The following is a 17379-nucleotide window of genomic DNA, read 5'->3' on the forward strand; positions in this document are numbered from 1 at the left end:
ATTCCAAGAGATTTTCATGACTTAACGAAGTTACTATTTTCTCGAACAAAAACGCAACAATGAATTAAAAAAAGCATTATAATAACATTAATTGAAATTATAGGTATAACCAAAACTGCTATACTCTGCATTTTTATATTTATAGATTTTAAATTTAAAAAACAGAGTAAAGAAAGAGTTGAAACAATAAACTAGCTGAAAAAAATACAAAAGCAAATAATTTTTTTCTGTAGAATTATATTCTAAAGAAACTTTTCTTGCTCATCTGAAAGGAAAGAAATACTCCTGATTTTTCTGTTCTCATTTCGGAATAAAAAAAATTCTCCAATGACTGGTTTGCTTCAACTAGAATTTTAAATTGATAAAATTTTTAAAAAATAAAACTTTTTAAATCACAGAAGAATTTAAAAGATAATTCCCTCTAGAAATGATGGTTTTTCTTTCATTTTTTTTTTTTTAAAGAACACCATAATTTTTAAAGAACATGATAAAATAATTTTATATTCTTATAAAATATGCCTGAGTGGTGATTTTGTTAGGAATTCAGATAGTTGAAATAGGATGAAATTAGGGAGGGGGGATTCCATTTTAAAAATTTGATTTTTTGGAAGTGGTGCAAGTGGCAAAACATGGTTTTGGAGCAAGAAAAAAGCAATTTTGGAACAGCAAAACAAAGATTTGGAGCATATTTAATAAAAAAAAATTAAAACAAGAATTTAATAATAAGAGTTTTTTGATCATTAATAACATATCTTATTATTTACACTTTTTTGAAGGTCCTTGCATAAACAAATTAAGTTTCTTTTTGGTATCTTCCAATGCTGTTAAATATTCTGCTATCCTCGTCTTAGCCTCAGATAAAAGGAATAGAATTATTAGGACATAGAATTTTTTTCTGAAGAAGATAAAGATGTCATCGCATTTGTGGCATCTAGTCCAACTATTACATTTGAATTTTGCCAAATTTCTGCATTTTCTACATCCAAAGATTTTAAGTCCTTTCCTGTCAAACTAAGAAAAGCAGAACTTTTTAAAAAACTCCCTAACAATGCTTAAACTAGAGACACAATTTCATCATACAGCAAGTGAATCAATGGTGTCTCAGTTTGGAAAAGACCTAAAAAAATTTCTAATATAGCTGAAATATTTTTTTTAAAAATGAGCTTTTGGCAAAAGCAATTTAAATAAATTCAATATTGAGTGGCTCATACTATTTTTTAAATTAATAATTACTTTATTTAATTCTGTAAAAGGTAATTTAAAACTCTAATTAATTTAACTTAAAGGTTATTGTGTATATTTTTCTTAAAATTTAAATAAATATTATAGTAGAATATTCAACACAATATTAACAAGATTAATATTGATCATACCGAATTTATAAAAATATGTAAAGAATTAAGCAAACTTTAATAAATTTATATTACAAATGTTAATTAGTGAATGACCCCTAAATTTTTTTAATTAAAATTGATGACCTAGTACAGTATTTTATTAAAGAAATAATTAAAAAAATTAAATATTTTTAAATGCAAATACAATGAGTATTGAAGCTAAAAATTCTTTGTCAGAAGTAAATTATTATATTGTCCCTACACTCATAATATTTAACAAATCTGTGATAATTAAAAATTTTTATATCAATTATTTTAAATCAAATCATTAAGAGATGAATTATAAAGTATTTTTGAATGACAAATCTGAAAAATCATAAGATTTTTTTGCTGCTTTAATAATTCTGAAAGCCCCTCTCTTCATACTTATCTGGCTCTATATATAATTAAGTTTTTTCCTGAAACAAAATAAGAGCACTGAAAATTTTGAAAGTAATAACACAATAGTAATAAAATGCAATAAGTAAAAAAAATATTAGTAAAAAAAAGTAATAAAGTAAAATAAATGTTTAAAAACAATATGTAATTAGTGGATGGTCCCTCAGATAAAAATTTACGTTTAAGAAATTCAATTAATTCTATCCTTATTAAATTAAATGAATGGAGATGGAAATTTTGAGGTTTTGAAGCTTTGTGATTTTTGACTGCTCTAAGGAGCAACATGAAAACATGTACTTAGTGAATGGTCCCCAAGTTAATTCCAAGATCATGGGTACTATTCTATAAATAGAATAGAGCAAGAAGGCCATTAGCTTGCCATTGACGAAGACGACGGCACTTCAATAACGATAAAATTAACAAGAGAAATAAAACTTTCTTTTGCTATTAAAATTTGGCAATGTTTAGTTGGTCCCCAATAATTCGAGGGAAGTTTCGGTTCCATTTCGGAAAGTGGAAAATGAAACCTGAAATTGAGAATATCTTGAAAAATGAAGCAGAGTTGCACATGAGAGTGCAAGAATCCTTCCCACTGAATCCAGAGCAACCCATCACATGGCAGTAGCTTGGTTGCCGCAAAATTGTAACTTGGCGATACCCAGGGAAAAATATCCCTTTTGGCGCAGATAGGGGCAATTTAAGCCTACTAGTTCAATTTGGAGCATTCCAAATTGGCACGAATCGGCGCAGCACTTGCAACACTGGGAGACCTAAATTCATGACTTTCCATGATTTTTTTAAAAAAATAGCAAAAATCATTACATTTCATGACAAATTTTGTTCAATACTGAAATTCATGACTTTCCATGATTTTTCATGACTTTTCAGGTGCGCGGATACCCTGTAGATACTTTTCCCGAGTTGTTTCCTAAATTGATTGTTAAAGAAAATAGCACGAAAACAAATAAGAATTTTTATACACTAGAACGTATTTATAACAAGCCTACATTTAATGAGATTCCTGATTTTAAGAGTGAAATAGACTGCTACATTTGATACATTATAAATGCAGAACATACTCTTTCAGAAAATAATTTTTTCCACTTTTTTTGGATTTAACAGGCAAGAGAATTAGTTTGAAAAGCATGAAATAATATCAGAAATAATGAAAAATTATAAAGAAAAAGCATTGTACATGATTGATTGTTTAAAACTATTAAAGGTATTTTAGAACTTAATTATTCTGAAATATGTTTTGGTGTCATTTCGAAACAATGGAAGATTTTTTCGAAATTATTAACAGCAATTGTGACTTTCAAAGAAATGTGAAATGCCAGCCAGACTGAAAATTTTCTCGTTTCCAGAAAATAAGTAAATTTTTAGAAGGCATGAATATCATCAGAAATGAGTACAGTTATAGAAGCATATCCAGTTTCAATCACATGTAAAAAGCACTCTTTTCTGGAAATAACAATTTGTAAAAACTGTCTTTCATTCAGCCACTTAAAACCTTGATAAAAAAATTTTTATCCCTAATAGAAAAAGTTGAAATTAAAAAATAAGATTAAAATAAAGAATATAAAACAGGGTGGCCACTCTCCAGACCAAAAAAAATTCCCTGAGTTTTCCAGACTTTCCAGAGTAAATTTCTAAAATTCCAGATACCACAACGCAACATTAGCGAGACTTCATAAATTTATTAGCTATACAACAATATACAGTAAATAATATATATATACAGCTGTGTTGCATTTAAAATGTGTTGTATGAATTTCTTTTACAAATGTGGATACACATTTACAAGATCTGGTGACACATTAAAACGAGGAAAAAAGTGTAAATGTTCTCTAATAAAACAGGTGTAAAAAGTTAGGCATTTCTAGCACAAAAAATATATATTAATACACATATTTCTGCTAAAAATACAGATTATTGAAATAGCAGCCATAAAATTTACATATAAAAAAATAACTGCTGTATACTCAACCATAAAAATAAACTTAAAAATTAATAATAGTTTATAAAAATTATAAAAATAAAAATCTACATTTCAAGGAATTTTAGAAACTTTATTTTGTATAAAATAAAAAGTTGTTATATAAATAGATTATTACACAAATTGATCAACTCCATCAAACTAAAAATTTAGAATTGAGATCTAAATTACTTGTGAAATAAATTATCAATAAATGAAAAGCCAAAAATATTTAGTCATATAATGTTGTTCATTTATATTATCTGGGAAACTTATTTTAAATATAAATATAAAAAATATACCAATATATATATTAATATATTCTTTGACACTTAAGTTTGAGATGTTTTAAAAAGTGGAATTAATCAAATTCTACAGTATAAATAGCTCAACAAGTGAATAATTGAAAGCTTTTAAAAATTAATTTCTTATAGCTTTTAATTGTTCATCAATTAAAGAAGTTTCTAAATAAAAATCAGCCGTTAATTTTTGTTTTTTAGCATGCAATTCTTTTTTTAATTTTTCATTTTGCCTCTTTTCAACATAACTTTCTTTTTTTCTTCCGTTGCCTCCTTCCTTTTTTCTAACACTTAGATATAACGTGTGTGAGACTGTTTTCCGTAGTTTATCATGGATTTCGTCACAGTTATATTGTCAACATCACCAGCATCCATAACGCTATCATGAATTTGCTTTAGAGCAACTAAACTAACTTCATGTTGATTTTCTATTAAACAATCTGAATTAATAGAAAAGCCCCTTTCTATAAAAGCACTTCCGTGTGACAATATGAGGAGAAACTTAACAAAGGAACGTAAATTTTTTGGTGCATTGCAAACTTCAAATAGAGAGAAGAAAACATTATCCAGTCGTTCTTCCCTCTTCTCAAATTGCTCCATTTCTTTCTTAACTAGAGGATTCCGAATGAACGTTTTGTAACTATCTTTCACACTGTCAGCCTTGATACCTGATATCCAATTGCTAGATACCAACATTGAAAGGCAAGATGAAAGCCTTTTTTCAATAATTGCTATATTTAAAATTACACCAGGATCAAGACAAGATAGCCCCCTTGTTAACTAGAATTTAAAAGGTGATCTTTCTAAAATCTTTTCACAGAATTTTCTATAAGCAATTGCACATTCTTTCCTAAAGGAAAATTCTTCAGAAGGTGAAGAATCTTTTATTTTCCTTATTTCATCCGCAACTGCAAAACTAAGAGCAACTTCGTTGATTGGAAGCAGATTATCTGCCAATGACAAATCTATTTTTCCTAATTTTGAAGAGTTCTCCACTAAAATATCGGGTTTTACAAATTTATCAAGAAGAGATCTTAAAATTTATGTTAAATTAGAGAAAAGTAAAGGAGCTAATAGAGCATCACTCTAAAATTCTGTGAGAAATGTTTCAATAAAAGCAGCTAATGACTGAAAAAATGCCAATTTTGCAGCAAAGAAACTGTATTTGATACACTCCGAGAGTACACTGAAATGTTTTGAGCCAACAAAGATTTTTTCTCTTTCATTGCTGCTTTTACAAATTCGAAAATATGATGCAACATTTCTAATGCCCTCTCAGCAACTTCTACATTTTGAACCCATCGGATTGCACAAAATTTCTTTGGAAATTTTTCACATCCTGTGAAATATATGAAATCAGCTCTATGTGATGGTACATCTTTAAAAATGTAGTATAGCGCCCATAAAAAGTTCACTACATTCCACTCTGTAGACTTTATTGCATGTTTAAACCCACAATGGATTGTATGCAGTCCACAGCTACCTATATCTAACAGCACAGGATCTTGCGGCATTTCTTCAGGTTCTTTTTTAAGATCATTAAGAAATTTATGGTTGACATTAGGTCCATCCATAAATATTTGAATTATTTTATTTTTATTGATGGAAAATTGGGTAAGAGCTTCTTTGAAATTATCCAACAAATCCATTGCTGTTGAATGACGAAGAAATACTGATGTCAAATATCGTGTCTGGACTATTTGTATCTTTATTCCAAAGTCAAACACTAACGCCCATTTGTTGTTTCTGAGCGATTTTATTTAGACTTTCATCAAAGCCCATAACTAAATAGGTTTTTTGAAATTGCTCGCCATAATCAGGCATGAAAGTGGACAAAAATAAAAACAAGCTGAACTTTTACAACGCAGGTCACTGGGAGGAGGGGGGGAGAGTGCTCTATATGATACTGAGATTTATAAGTTTTTAGTAACTCTTAACTATGCTGGGAGATTTTTATTCAATATTTAAAGTGGCAGAAGCATTTAGACAGTTAACTTTAAATTTTTCTTAAATATAATTTTAAAATTTTGACCACTAATATATTAAAAAAAATTAAGCAATTATAGGAAGGCACGACTATTAAATTACTTACTAACAGGGTTGGCAAGATTTTGCCGCAGGTGGAAAAAACCATGGTAAATACCGGTAAAAACCGTCCTGGCAAAAACAGGTTTTTGCCAAGCAAATTGGCAAAAAGTGGCAAAAACCTATATTTTCCAAGATGAGAGGACAAAAACACATTTTTGATACAAAATTATTCCTAAAATTGAAATATATTTTATAAATATAAATAGTTACAAAAAAATTAACAAAATTATTATTCCATAATTAAATGATAATGTAATAATATATCATTTAGTAGTTTAAAACATTATTGATTGGAAAATTTGTGATTATTCTCTTTTTTCCAGTGAAATGAACTTATTTTAAATTAATATAACTATAATTTAAAGCATAAAATATCTTATCAACATGTGTAGTTAATTATTGTACAAATAATAATTTTTTATAATAAATAATAATATTATACAAATAATAATATTTATTTGTAAAAAAACATATTTTAGGATTCTAAAATGAAAGGAGATCAAAAACTTTCAATCTTTTAAAAATTATTACCCTTATATTAATTATTAATATGTTAAAAATAATTTTTTCATGTAATGTTTCAAAATTATTATTCCTTATGATTGATTTAAATTTGTTTCAATTATTTTGTAATAATATTTAATCAGCAATTTAGATAATTTGGTTTTTGCCGGTTTTTACCAGTTTTTGCCGGTTTTTACCAGGTTTTTGCCACTGTCCTGGCAAAAACCCCTTTTTGCCGGCAAAAACTCCAACCCTGCTTACTAATGAAAAATATATCACATCTTTACAGTAACTAATTCAAGAGAAAACTCACTTCTACTTCTTTCAAGAATCTTGATATTGGATTTTAAAATCGCATGAATATGAATCGCGATTTTGGATTTCAAAATCGCGTGAATATGAATCGCGATTTCGGATTTCAAAATCGCGTGAATATGAATCGCGATTCTCGATTTGAAAATCGCGTGAATATGAATCGTGCTGTTGGATTTGAAAATCGCGTGAATATGAATCGCGATTTTGGATTTTAAAATCGCGTAAATAGGAATCGTGCTGTTGGATTTTAAAAACACGAAAATAGAAGTCACGATATTAGATTTTAAAAACACGAAGATACAAATCACGATATTGGATTTTAAAATCGCGTGAATAGAAATCACGATATTAGATTTTAAAATCGCGTGAATATGAATTGCGATTTTGGATTTTAAAATCGCGTTAATATGAATCACGATTTTGGATTTTAAAAACACGAAAAAACAAATCACGATATTGGATTTTAAAATCGCGTGAATAGAAATCACGATATTATATTTTAAAATAGCGTGAATAGAAATCACGATATTAGATTTTAAAATCGCGTGAATATGAATCGCGATTTTGGATTTTAAAATCGCGTGAATATGAATCACGATTCTGGATTTTAAAAACACGAAAAAACAAATCACGATATTGGATTTTAAAATCGCGTGAATATGAATCGCGATTTTGGATTTTAAAATCGCGTGAATATGAATCACGATATTGGATTTTAAAAGCGCGTGATTATGAATCGCGATTTTGGATTTTAAAATCCCGTAAATATGAATCGAGCTGTTGGATTTTAAAAACACGAAAATACAAATTGCGATATTGAATTTTTAAATCGCGTAAATAAGAATCACGATGCATAATTTTTAGATCACGTGAATACGAATCGCAGTGAGTAATTTTTAAATAGCGTACAAATACGAAAAACGATATCTGATATTACAACTGCGTAATAACGAATCGTAAAATTGGATTTAAAAATGCGTGAATACGAATCGCAACGTTGGATTTTAAACTCACAAGAATACAAATCGCAATATTGGGTTTTTAAAACGCTTAAATACAAATCGCGATATTGATTTTTAAATTGAGTGAATAGGAATTGCTAGTACGATTTTTAAATCGCGTCAAAAAATTGCAACGCGTAAGTTTTAAATCAGTTAAATACGAAAATCGATGATTGATATTAAAATCGTCTGATTAAAAATCGCGATTTTCGCAGATTCCGGTGCAGTTCCTAATATTTAAAATTCCGAAAATCAGTCAAACAAAAAAATCAAATATCGGCGGTAGAAACGAAACGCTTAGACTCCTTTTCACTCTATAGCGGAAGTCGCAGTAATCCGACTATCGTTCGGGCGGCTTGGGTTTCTCGAATAGGACTTCCCAAAAATTTTAGTTTTTGGAACATGGTCGGAAATTTTCAAAATTGGGAGAAAAAAAGGCGAATTTCCGCTTTTTCGCGGGGACACGAAGCGTTCATTGAAGGATAATCACGTGATGCTTGATCGCGATGAAGCAGATGTGTCTCGCTCCGAAAAACTAAACATAACGGAATGGGAAGAAAAGAGCGGCGACGCGCGACAAAATTATTTTCCAGAATTGACGTGAAATTCCCTGAGAATTCCCGGTTTTCCAGTGGTATTTCAAAATTCCCTGAGAATTCCCGGTTTTCAGAGTGAGTGGCCACCCTGTAAAAGCATTTTTTGTGAGTTTTTATGTTTAGTTTTGGTGTTAACTATGAATTTGGATTTAGGGATGGAGCCCATGAAACAAGCACTTTTTGTTTCTCAAGTATAGGTAATTCTGTAATATGGTATAGTATAAAAAAGAAAATATAAAATTTAATGAAGGACAAGAAAGCAAATGATTGACTTACTAGCTTAAAGATAACATAGTAACTCGCAAATATATTAATTTCTTACTGTAGGCATTCCAGTTGAATCAGTATCGACACTCCCATCACTGAGTCTTCGCATTTGTGTTTCGACAACTTTACGAACATAAGACAAACTACTCAACTGTTGCTTTATTTCAGTATCTAAAATGTCCATACCAAAATTTTAGTTTAAATTTTTTTCACAAAATTCCTAAATAAGCAAACAATAAAAAGATAACAAATAGTAATGTTTAATAATATACTTAGGTATAAGAAAATTAAATATTTTCAGCATTTCCAAAAAAATATTTATAGACAGACATTTTTAAATTTAAAATTTTCTAACAGATAGAATTTAAGCAAACGAACAAATTTTTAACATAGATAGTTTAAATCTTCAAAATGCAAATTTTAAGTGAAATGCAAAATAAAAAACAGAACTTGCAGATGAAAATGTATTACTATTAAGTGTTCATATATTATATAATAAAACAAAATTGATTTTAAAAAAACTATGTTTTTGATTGGAACTAGAAAAGAGAAAACAATTCAGTTTTTGTCAGATTTAAAGTGAAATCATACAGCATATTACTTTTATACTAAACTTTTATTACCAACAAAATTGCTCTTTATGTAACCTACATTTTCAATTTCTGTTAAACTAAAACAAAATTACAATCTTCTTTCTAGTTCATTTGAAGAACATAGTTTTTAAAAATTTTGTTTTATTATTTTCTTTACTTTAATTTTGTAATTGTTTTGTTCATTTAGAACTGTTAGAGTGATTGTGCATGTTTTGTTAATAGGTAAAGTAAAGTCACACAAGCAATTTAAATTAAGACTGACAAATATAGAAACAAATCAACTTAAAATTAATAATAGGAAAAAATTGTTTTTAGTTGTATAACAGATCATTTCTAAAAAATACATTCTGAAATAGGTAAAAAAACTCAGGTTTTTGAGGGATTAGGACAGTGTGTTTTAAAACACCATATTAGGTGGTAGAGGCATGTGAAAGATGGGAGTTAAAAAGTTGTTTTTTTCCTGGAGTTAGCTCTTTTTGCTTATAGCCAAAACTTAAATTTGGCTAAATTTAATGCTCAAATATGAGCTTTTAAGACTGCAAATAGACAAATGTTTATTTAAATTAAATTTAATTTAATAAAAACTGAAATCTTATTAAAATTGAACGATATTATTCACACATATATTGATCAGAACTTCAAGATAAAAAATTAAAAATTAAAAACTACTAATGAAATCACAATACACATTTAAAACTGACTTGAAAATCACCTGACAAAAAATATTGATATATGAGATTTAAAAATTATTGAATTTTTATGACTTTAAAAAAAAATTAAAAACCATATATATTCTTGTGAAGATAATGGTTTATCCTAAAAGTCGCCTTATTCTAAGACTTCAACCTCATTGTTTCTTTCTTTGTCTTTTGAAGTCCTTGCAAAGAAGTTTTTGAAAATATTAACCCATGGCAGTATCCCAATTCAACCTGAAATCTTATATCATTAAGTTTTGATAATTTTAGTTGCAATACCCAGAGAAATTGCCACAAGCTTGCGGTTCATTATAATTTTCTTAATCTTTAGTCAACTTTCCAATTCATATCTCACATACTCAGAAAAGAATTTTGGCTTTTTTTTTCACCATGACATACCATATCACTTTTCCTTTTTATTTTGATTTATTAGGAGACACTGCTTCTACAGTAGTAGAGAAAAACATGAAACTAATAGTAGAGAAAAACATGAAACTCAATTAGAAACTTATGTGCACAGTCACAAGCTAAAACACAGGAACGCTAAGCATTTAGTCACAATTTATCAACTGTTATAAGCCTATATTGGAAACCAGACCAAAAACACCATTAATCAGATAGCCAACTTTAAAGCTAACCTGGTTTTGCAGCAAATCTCGATTTTTAAACTATTGTAAAATGTGGATTAAAAAGCTTTCCTACAGTTTTTTTCTTTTTAATTAGTAAAAAAGTCTATTTAGAAATTAAAAATAAAAAATGCTATCTTAGGCAATAGCTTTAATGTAATTAATTTCATAGTTCAGCTCAAGATAAGAACAAATATTAAATGCTATGTAAACTAAGGTGTTGAACACAGAAGAAATAATGTGGGAGTAGAGAAACAGCAAACAGTTTGCAATACTCAGTGGTTTAAAGCTGACACTTCTAAGAAAAACAAGAATGAGCAACAACAACAAGAGTTTCAGATTTTCTGTCACCAGTAAAATAAATTGTATGAATTCTTTTGAATATTTGAATAAGCCAATAAAACATAATAACAATAAGCCAAGTAAAGCACAATAAAAAATCAGTCCAATTATGATAAATAAGATTTTACCATCATTTCCACCAGAGTCTCTGGATCTTAAAACAGCTATTTCATGGTTCACCATTTCTTGAACTGCTTGCAATTCTGCAATGTTATCAGTACATCTAATAACAAGTAGAAATCCATCAGTGGTAAAAGTTGTTTCTTTGCACTAAAAATAAATTTTTTGAGCTTCTCATACTAGATTTTAAATATATATAAAATATTTTCATGTACAGGACTCAGCAGCACAAAATTTTTTTGCCATGTTTCTCATAAGTTTTCAGCCTTTAAATGTTATATTTGTTACATTTTAATCAATCAAAAAATCAACCTGAGAAACGAGTTTTAATTATTATATTTCTTTTTATTTCTCTCATATCTTTGCATTGCTATGTTTTCTTTAAATCTCTCTTTTGGCATTTTTTAATAATAGCCTGTAAAAAATATAGGACACATAAAATCATGTGGAAATTCGTAGCGATAACTATGGAATGGTGACCGAAAACTATATCAAATCGATGCAAAATCGAACAAATGTGGTTGAGAATTGAAAGATATGATTGGTTATGATTGAGTTGGGTATCAACTAAAATTATGTAGACAATTTTAACCAAGAGCATAGTTGCGGAAAAAGAGCGGGGGAGGGGGGGTAAGAGTAATTACATATAAATTCATGATGGGATCCATGCAAGTCAAGCACAAACTTCAAAAATATTTAGTTATTGTAGAAATATTTGAGTAGTGATGACAAAAAAATAAATAAATGCTTTAACATAATTTCCAAACAATTAGTAATCAAAATGTATCACAATTAATGATAATTTTGATACATTTTGATGCACACAGCACTTTCCATGCACACAGCACTTTCATGAGTTGGGTATCAACATCGATGATATTTGTCAATTTCTATATTTATAACAACAAAAAATTCAGCGAAACACTTTATCAGAATTGCTGCATATTAATTAATGTACCCAAAATAGTAATTCCAAAAAGAATGACTAACCTCTTAAAACCATAAGAAATTTCATCAGTTATACTATTTTTAAAAAAAATTCTACACAATAAAACTAGATTAAATTAAAAAACATATAAAGCATCAAAAATGGATACAAACCCCTTTAATAAGTATCATCCTCATCAATGGGAGTTACAAATAAAGTCAATAAAATAAAAATTAAGTCAATAAAGAATATGATTGCCACTACCAAGCAAATCAAGTATTTCCTAATAAAAAAATTAGCACCTAAACAAAAAAAAGTAATTCTATCCATTCATCATAAAAATTAATAAACCTTTGTCATTTTAATTATTACCACAATTATTTTAATATTTTTATTATTGACATGTTTTCAATTTCTAAATTAAATTAAATTCAATTCAATTTCAAAATTAAATTATTTAATATGATAGATAATACTATTCAACTTTGAGGGCTTGAAAGAATACCTTGCCTTCAGCCAGCTTACAATTATGTAGTACTAAAAAAAGTTATTTATTAACAAAAAATGAGATAAACCATTTCACTTAACTTCTGTAAAACTTAGATATTCAAAACATGATAATAAAAATATTACCAATGAAAATATTATTCATAAAAACATTATACACACCATCCAAACAATAATTTGATTAATATAATCTGGGTCAGATACGAGATCAATAATAGGTAAAACTGCTGCATTGACAATAATTTCCTGAAAAATAAAACAATTTTTAAAGCTAAGAATTTAGAAACTAAAACAAAATTTAAAAAAAGGAATAAAGTTTCTATAATTACCCTTAAGATAAGCCTAGAAACTAAATTTTGGAAATCTTCAAATGGTAAAATAATGTACATAATGACTTCACATAATTCCTCCAAATATTCTAAAAGAATGATATAAAATCAACTATAGTCAAAATAAACTATTTCTAATAACATTCTTTGCTTAAAAGCAATAAAATTATTTTCATTTGACTTTAAAAGAAAGAAAAATCAATTCTATTAATGCTGATTTATAGCCTTAAGAAACAGAATATACCAAAGTATTGACATAAAACACAAAAACACTTCATAACTTGAGAATAAACAAAAATATTCATTGTAAAAATATATTTCTTTATATATCAATGTGTGCTAATATTTTAATGTCTTTAATATTACATGTTAATTTTACTCCCTCTCTCTTTCTTTCTTTTTTTTTTTTTTTTTTGAAAAATCTATTATTTATTCCTCTGGCTGTCTTTTTTTTTTTTTTTCATGAACCTTTCAATAATAAGCATTTTTTTCCGTTTATTTATTTTTTTAAAAAAAAAAAATGCTTTATTAACTTACTTTTGAAGGTTCAAAAATTAAGCATTTTCTAAAACGGATTAATTTTAAATTAAACTTTCAATAAAACATGTCTGATAAAACACATTTCTTATTTTAAAGTTGAAACTATATATTTAACACATCAATTTTTTAAATTTAATTTTTGAGTAGAAAATCAAATTAAATGAAAATAATTAAAAGTAATTAATTGCATAACTATTAGAAATACAAAAGCAATTAAAAAAAAGATATATATATTTCACAAAAATGTGGAAAGAAAATAAAATAAAAAAAATCGAACTATGAAAGCATGTAATTAGATTTGAACATTAAGCAAAAACATTTCAGATTTTTAGTTTAAAGAATTTAAAAGGTCAAGATTATTGATCAACAATTCTTTTATTCCAAATGCAGTGTTTAAAATTAAAAGCAACAAAATGCAGCATTATTAAGCCAGGTGTATATTTCAAAATGAAGAATTCAATGAATTTACATTAATTTATAATTGATTATAAGCAGTGCACTACTTACAAATTTCATAAAATAAATAATTTTAATTGCAGAACTCAATGAGTTTATCTAATAAAATTCATAACATAATGAAGACTGAAGCTTAATATCATAAAAATTTTCAAACTAAAAATTTTATAAATTTAAACAAATTTGAAATTCTTAAAATTATTATTCCACGATACGCTTTTTATGCAGCTTCATTTTTTCATAACAGAAAATTTTGAACATAATTTAATGAATTCAAAGACAATCAAATGATATTGAGTAGAAAAATATTCAATATGTCATTACATATTTCGTATTTAATAGAGCAACAAAATGTCATACAAAATTTTTAAATTGAAACCTTAATTGGAGATATAGATTTTAAAAAGAAAAATAAGAAATTTCACAAAATAAAATAAAAAACTGCATTTACATACACTGCACACTTTTTTAATAGATATTATCTATTTCAAATCATAAGAATACTTAAAAATAATATAACAAACAAACTCTTGACATACCTTGTTCATGTTTTTTAGAAGTACAAACTAAACTATGACTTAGATTATCTTCAGAGGAGCCTTCAAGTTTAAAAAACAAAGACAGTAGATTCATATTTGTTGTTGGATCTGAAAAATATTATCTACATTAAAAAACATCTTTAATTCAATAAATGTCCCTCTAAATAAAGCCACCATAATTTTATGTTGTAAGTGAAATAAAGAAAACCAATGACAAATAAACATACATGTTATGAAAGTGTTTTAAAATATGCATATTTACATTAACTCACTTCCTGCTCCAAATAATATGTCAAAAAGGGTGCAACTATAGCCATTAAAGATAATATATGTATTTATGTCCAGCCCAGAAGCAAAAAGTGCCTAAAAGTGTGACGTACGTCGCAGAACAAATTGTATCTTTAATACTTCTGTAACCATTTTTATCAAGAGAGCTTCTAAAGCAAGTCGTAAAAGTATTAAATTCAGAGATTTCAAATTTCATAAAGTTTATGACTTTTTATATTTTCTATTCCCATTCCAGAAGCAATTTGTGAATCGTAGGGATCTACGATTGACAGAATTGTTTCTAAAAGATCAAATGCTTTCGATGGAGATGAAGAAGTTGTTTTAACAACAGACCGGCGAAGGTTCATGTTTGCAAGTGGTGCACCATCTGGGCACTTGTCCCTGCGAAAGATTTTTAAGGCAGCCCTTATTTTAATGTTTGGACCTTCATATCATAGGTATTTTATTAATACTTCATCATCATCGTCATTAACAGAATTTTTAACTTCAAAAGTGATTGAGAAGGTAACAAATCAAGAATGTTTGCCTTGGTTTAAAAAATAATGTAGTGTATCTGTGTATGATTATTTATTTTTATAAATGAAAATATAGTATTTTAACGTAAAGTTGACTTTTTTTTGCTGGGAAATGCTTGCAGAACATTTATATAAATTAATAAGTCCTGTTGCAGAACATTTGAAAATATTCTGCTTCTGGGATGTCCATCCAGTAATAGAAAACAGACAAGGTGGCTACAATTTAATGAGACATGCCTAACAACATAACTTAAAAATATTATGATTTAAAAATATTGTTTGCCAACTTACCACTGCAATTATTTTTAAACTGATTTATTAACAAAACAATTAAGGAAATATTATTTAAGCAACACAAATTAAATGCTTACCTTTCTTCTGAAAATCTTTTAAACGAGAATGTGCTCTACGAAAGATATGAAGATGGGATGTAAAATCATCAACTAACTTTGTTGTTAAATAATTAACCCATTCAACATCTTTAAACCTAAAATTTAAAAGTAATGATGTATAAACAAAGTAACTTTATATGGGAAAGAAAGTAATAAATTTAACTAACATGATTTAGGAGATAAACTTAATATTTTTCAATATTTGCTACCAAAACTAATTAATACTTCAAAGTAATTCAACAGTTAAATTTGTTAATGTTGTGAACATAACATTAACTAATATTACTAAAATTTTATCAAATTAAGTAAACATACCGGCCAGAAAATGCCACAATCACTTTTCTGACAAGATCCTTTAAACTTAAAAGAAAATCTTCATCTTTAGAAATATGGCTATACCAAGTTGCAATATAATCTCGAAAAGCATAATTAAGAACCTAGAGTAACAGATAGAGACTTCATTACTTCAAATGAAAACATAGTTTATAAAAAAGTACAATACAACTTTAAAAAAAAAAGCTTATAGAAAATCTTTCTTTACTCCTTAATCAACAAATGTTTTTTTTTTTGGTGGAATCTCCATAAAAAGATCTGTAATAAAAGAGCACTAAGATTCATATGCCTTCAAACAATTCACTTCAAGAAATATGAAGCAAAAAATGGACGTAAAATAAAAATTTATTTTGCTTTATGGAAGGGGTGAAAAGGTCTTCAGCAAGAAAAATGATTTTTTATAATTTCAAATATGCATATGCTGCATTTTTTACAGATTTGCATATGTAGCAAGTTGTAATGCTAAACCCATCATGAAGGCAGGTTTTCCTATTATTAAAACATAAAAATTAAAAACACTGAGACAAATATAATTAGGTATAAAAGTGTTAAATACAAAAGAAATCACTGAAACCTCTTGTAAAGGATCATCAATCATATTGGATCCTGTTAATCTTTGGTCATATTTGATACTTTTCTTTGAAGAGCCAGGCCCATGCATCTAAAAGTAACAATTATTGAAATTAATACCATGAACATGCTTATAGCTTCTTTACATCACTTAATAAGTTATATAAATGCAATAATAATTAAATCTGTAATAAGATCCAAAGTTGTCATCCAAGTTGAATAATTTATGACCAAATCTTGATAATAATTTCATATATTGTTAAATTATTTTTAATACAATCACCCCTGAAAAATATTGAAATTATCAGCTAAAAATTAAAAATTTTAGTTTATTAGACAAATGCTAAGCTATTTATTTTTGACAAAGTGCACAGAAAAATTTGCACTTATTAAAAACATTAACTATAATTTGTTAATGAGGTATTGGTGTCATGATTATCTTTTTTGTTTATCAAATATTTCTCTGAAACTATTATTAAAAACAAAAATATACTTTGCAGTTAAGCAACAGCCAGATAACTAATAAAATGGCCATCAAATTTGAATTTATAAAAATTTAACTGTTTTAATGTTAATTTACTCTGTAATAAACTATTGGTTAATAGTAAGAGCTCAAAGATGATTATTTGTTTAAAAATTGATCATTTGTTTCAAATTGATCAATTGTTACAAATTGATTATTTGCTTAAAAACAAAAACAGTTTTATACACTGCACAGTCAGTTGTCAAACAATTTTATTTAAAATAAAATTAAATAATAAACAAAAGATAAAATATAAATAAACAAAA

The 17379-nt window shown here is 27.1% G+C and overlaps 1 protein-coding gene across 4 annotated transcripts in view; it reads right to left on the bottom strand.

Annotated features, from left to right (window-relative positions):
• Positions 1–17379, bottom strand: part of LOC107457469 (sorting nexin-13) — a 40952-nt gene that overhangs the window by 20700 nt on the left and 2873 nt on the right. For all 4 annotated transcript variants that reach the window (XM_043045160.3, XM_043045162.3, XM_043045158.3 and 1 more), the window contains exons 4-11: positions 16595–16681; positions 16003–16124; positions 15667–15782; positions 14493–14600; positions 12958–13046; positions 12791–12874; positions 11202–11343; positions 8873–8988 (exon numbers count right to left, since the gene is read on the bottom strand). In XM_043045160.3, coding sequence (XP_042901094.2) covers positions 8873–8988; positions 11202–11343; positions 12791–12874; positions 12958–13046; positions 14493–14600; positions 15667–15782; positions 16003–16124; positions 16595–16681 — 864 coding nt within the window. The remainder of the gene's footprint in view (positions 1–8872; positions 8989–11201; positions 11344–12790; positions 12875–12957; positions 13047–14492; positions 14601–15666; positions 15783–16002; positions 16125–16594; positions 16682–17379) is intronic.

Source organism: Parasteatoda tepidariorum, chromosome 2 (genome assembly GCF_982258835.1).
Source record: "Parasteatoda tepidariorum strain Cologne lab strain chromosome 2, Ptep-v5.0, whole genome shotgun sequence".
NCBI classification, from domain to species: Eukaryota; Metazoa; Arthropoda; class Arachnida; order Araneae; family Theridiidae; genus Parasteatoda; species Parasteatoda tepidariorum.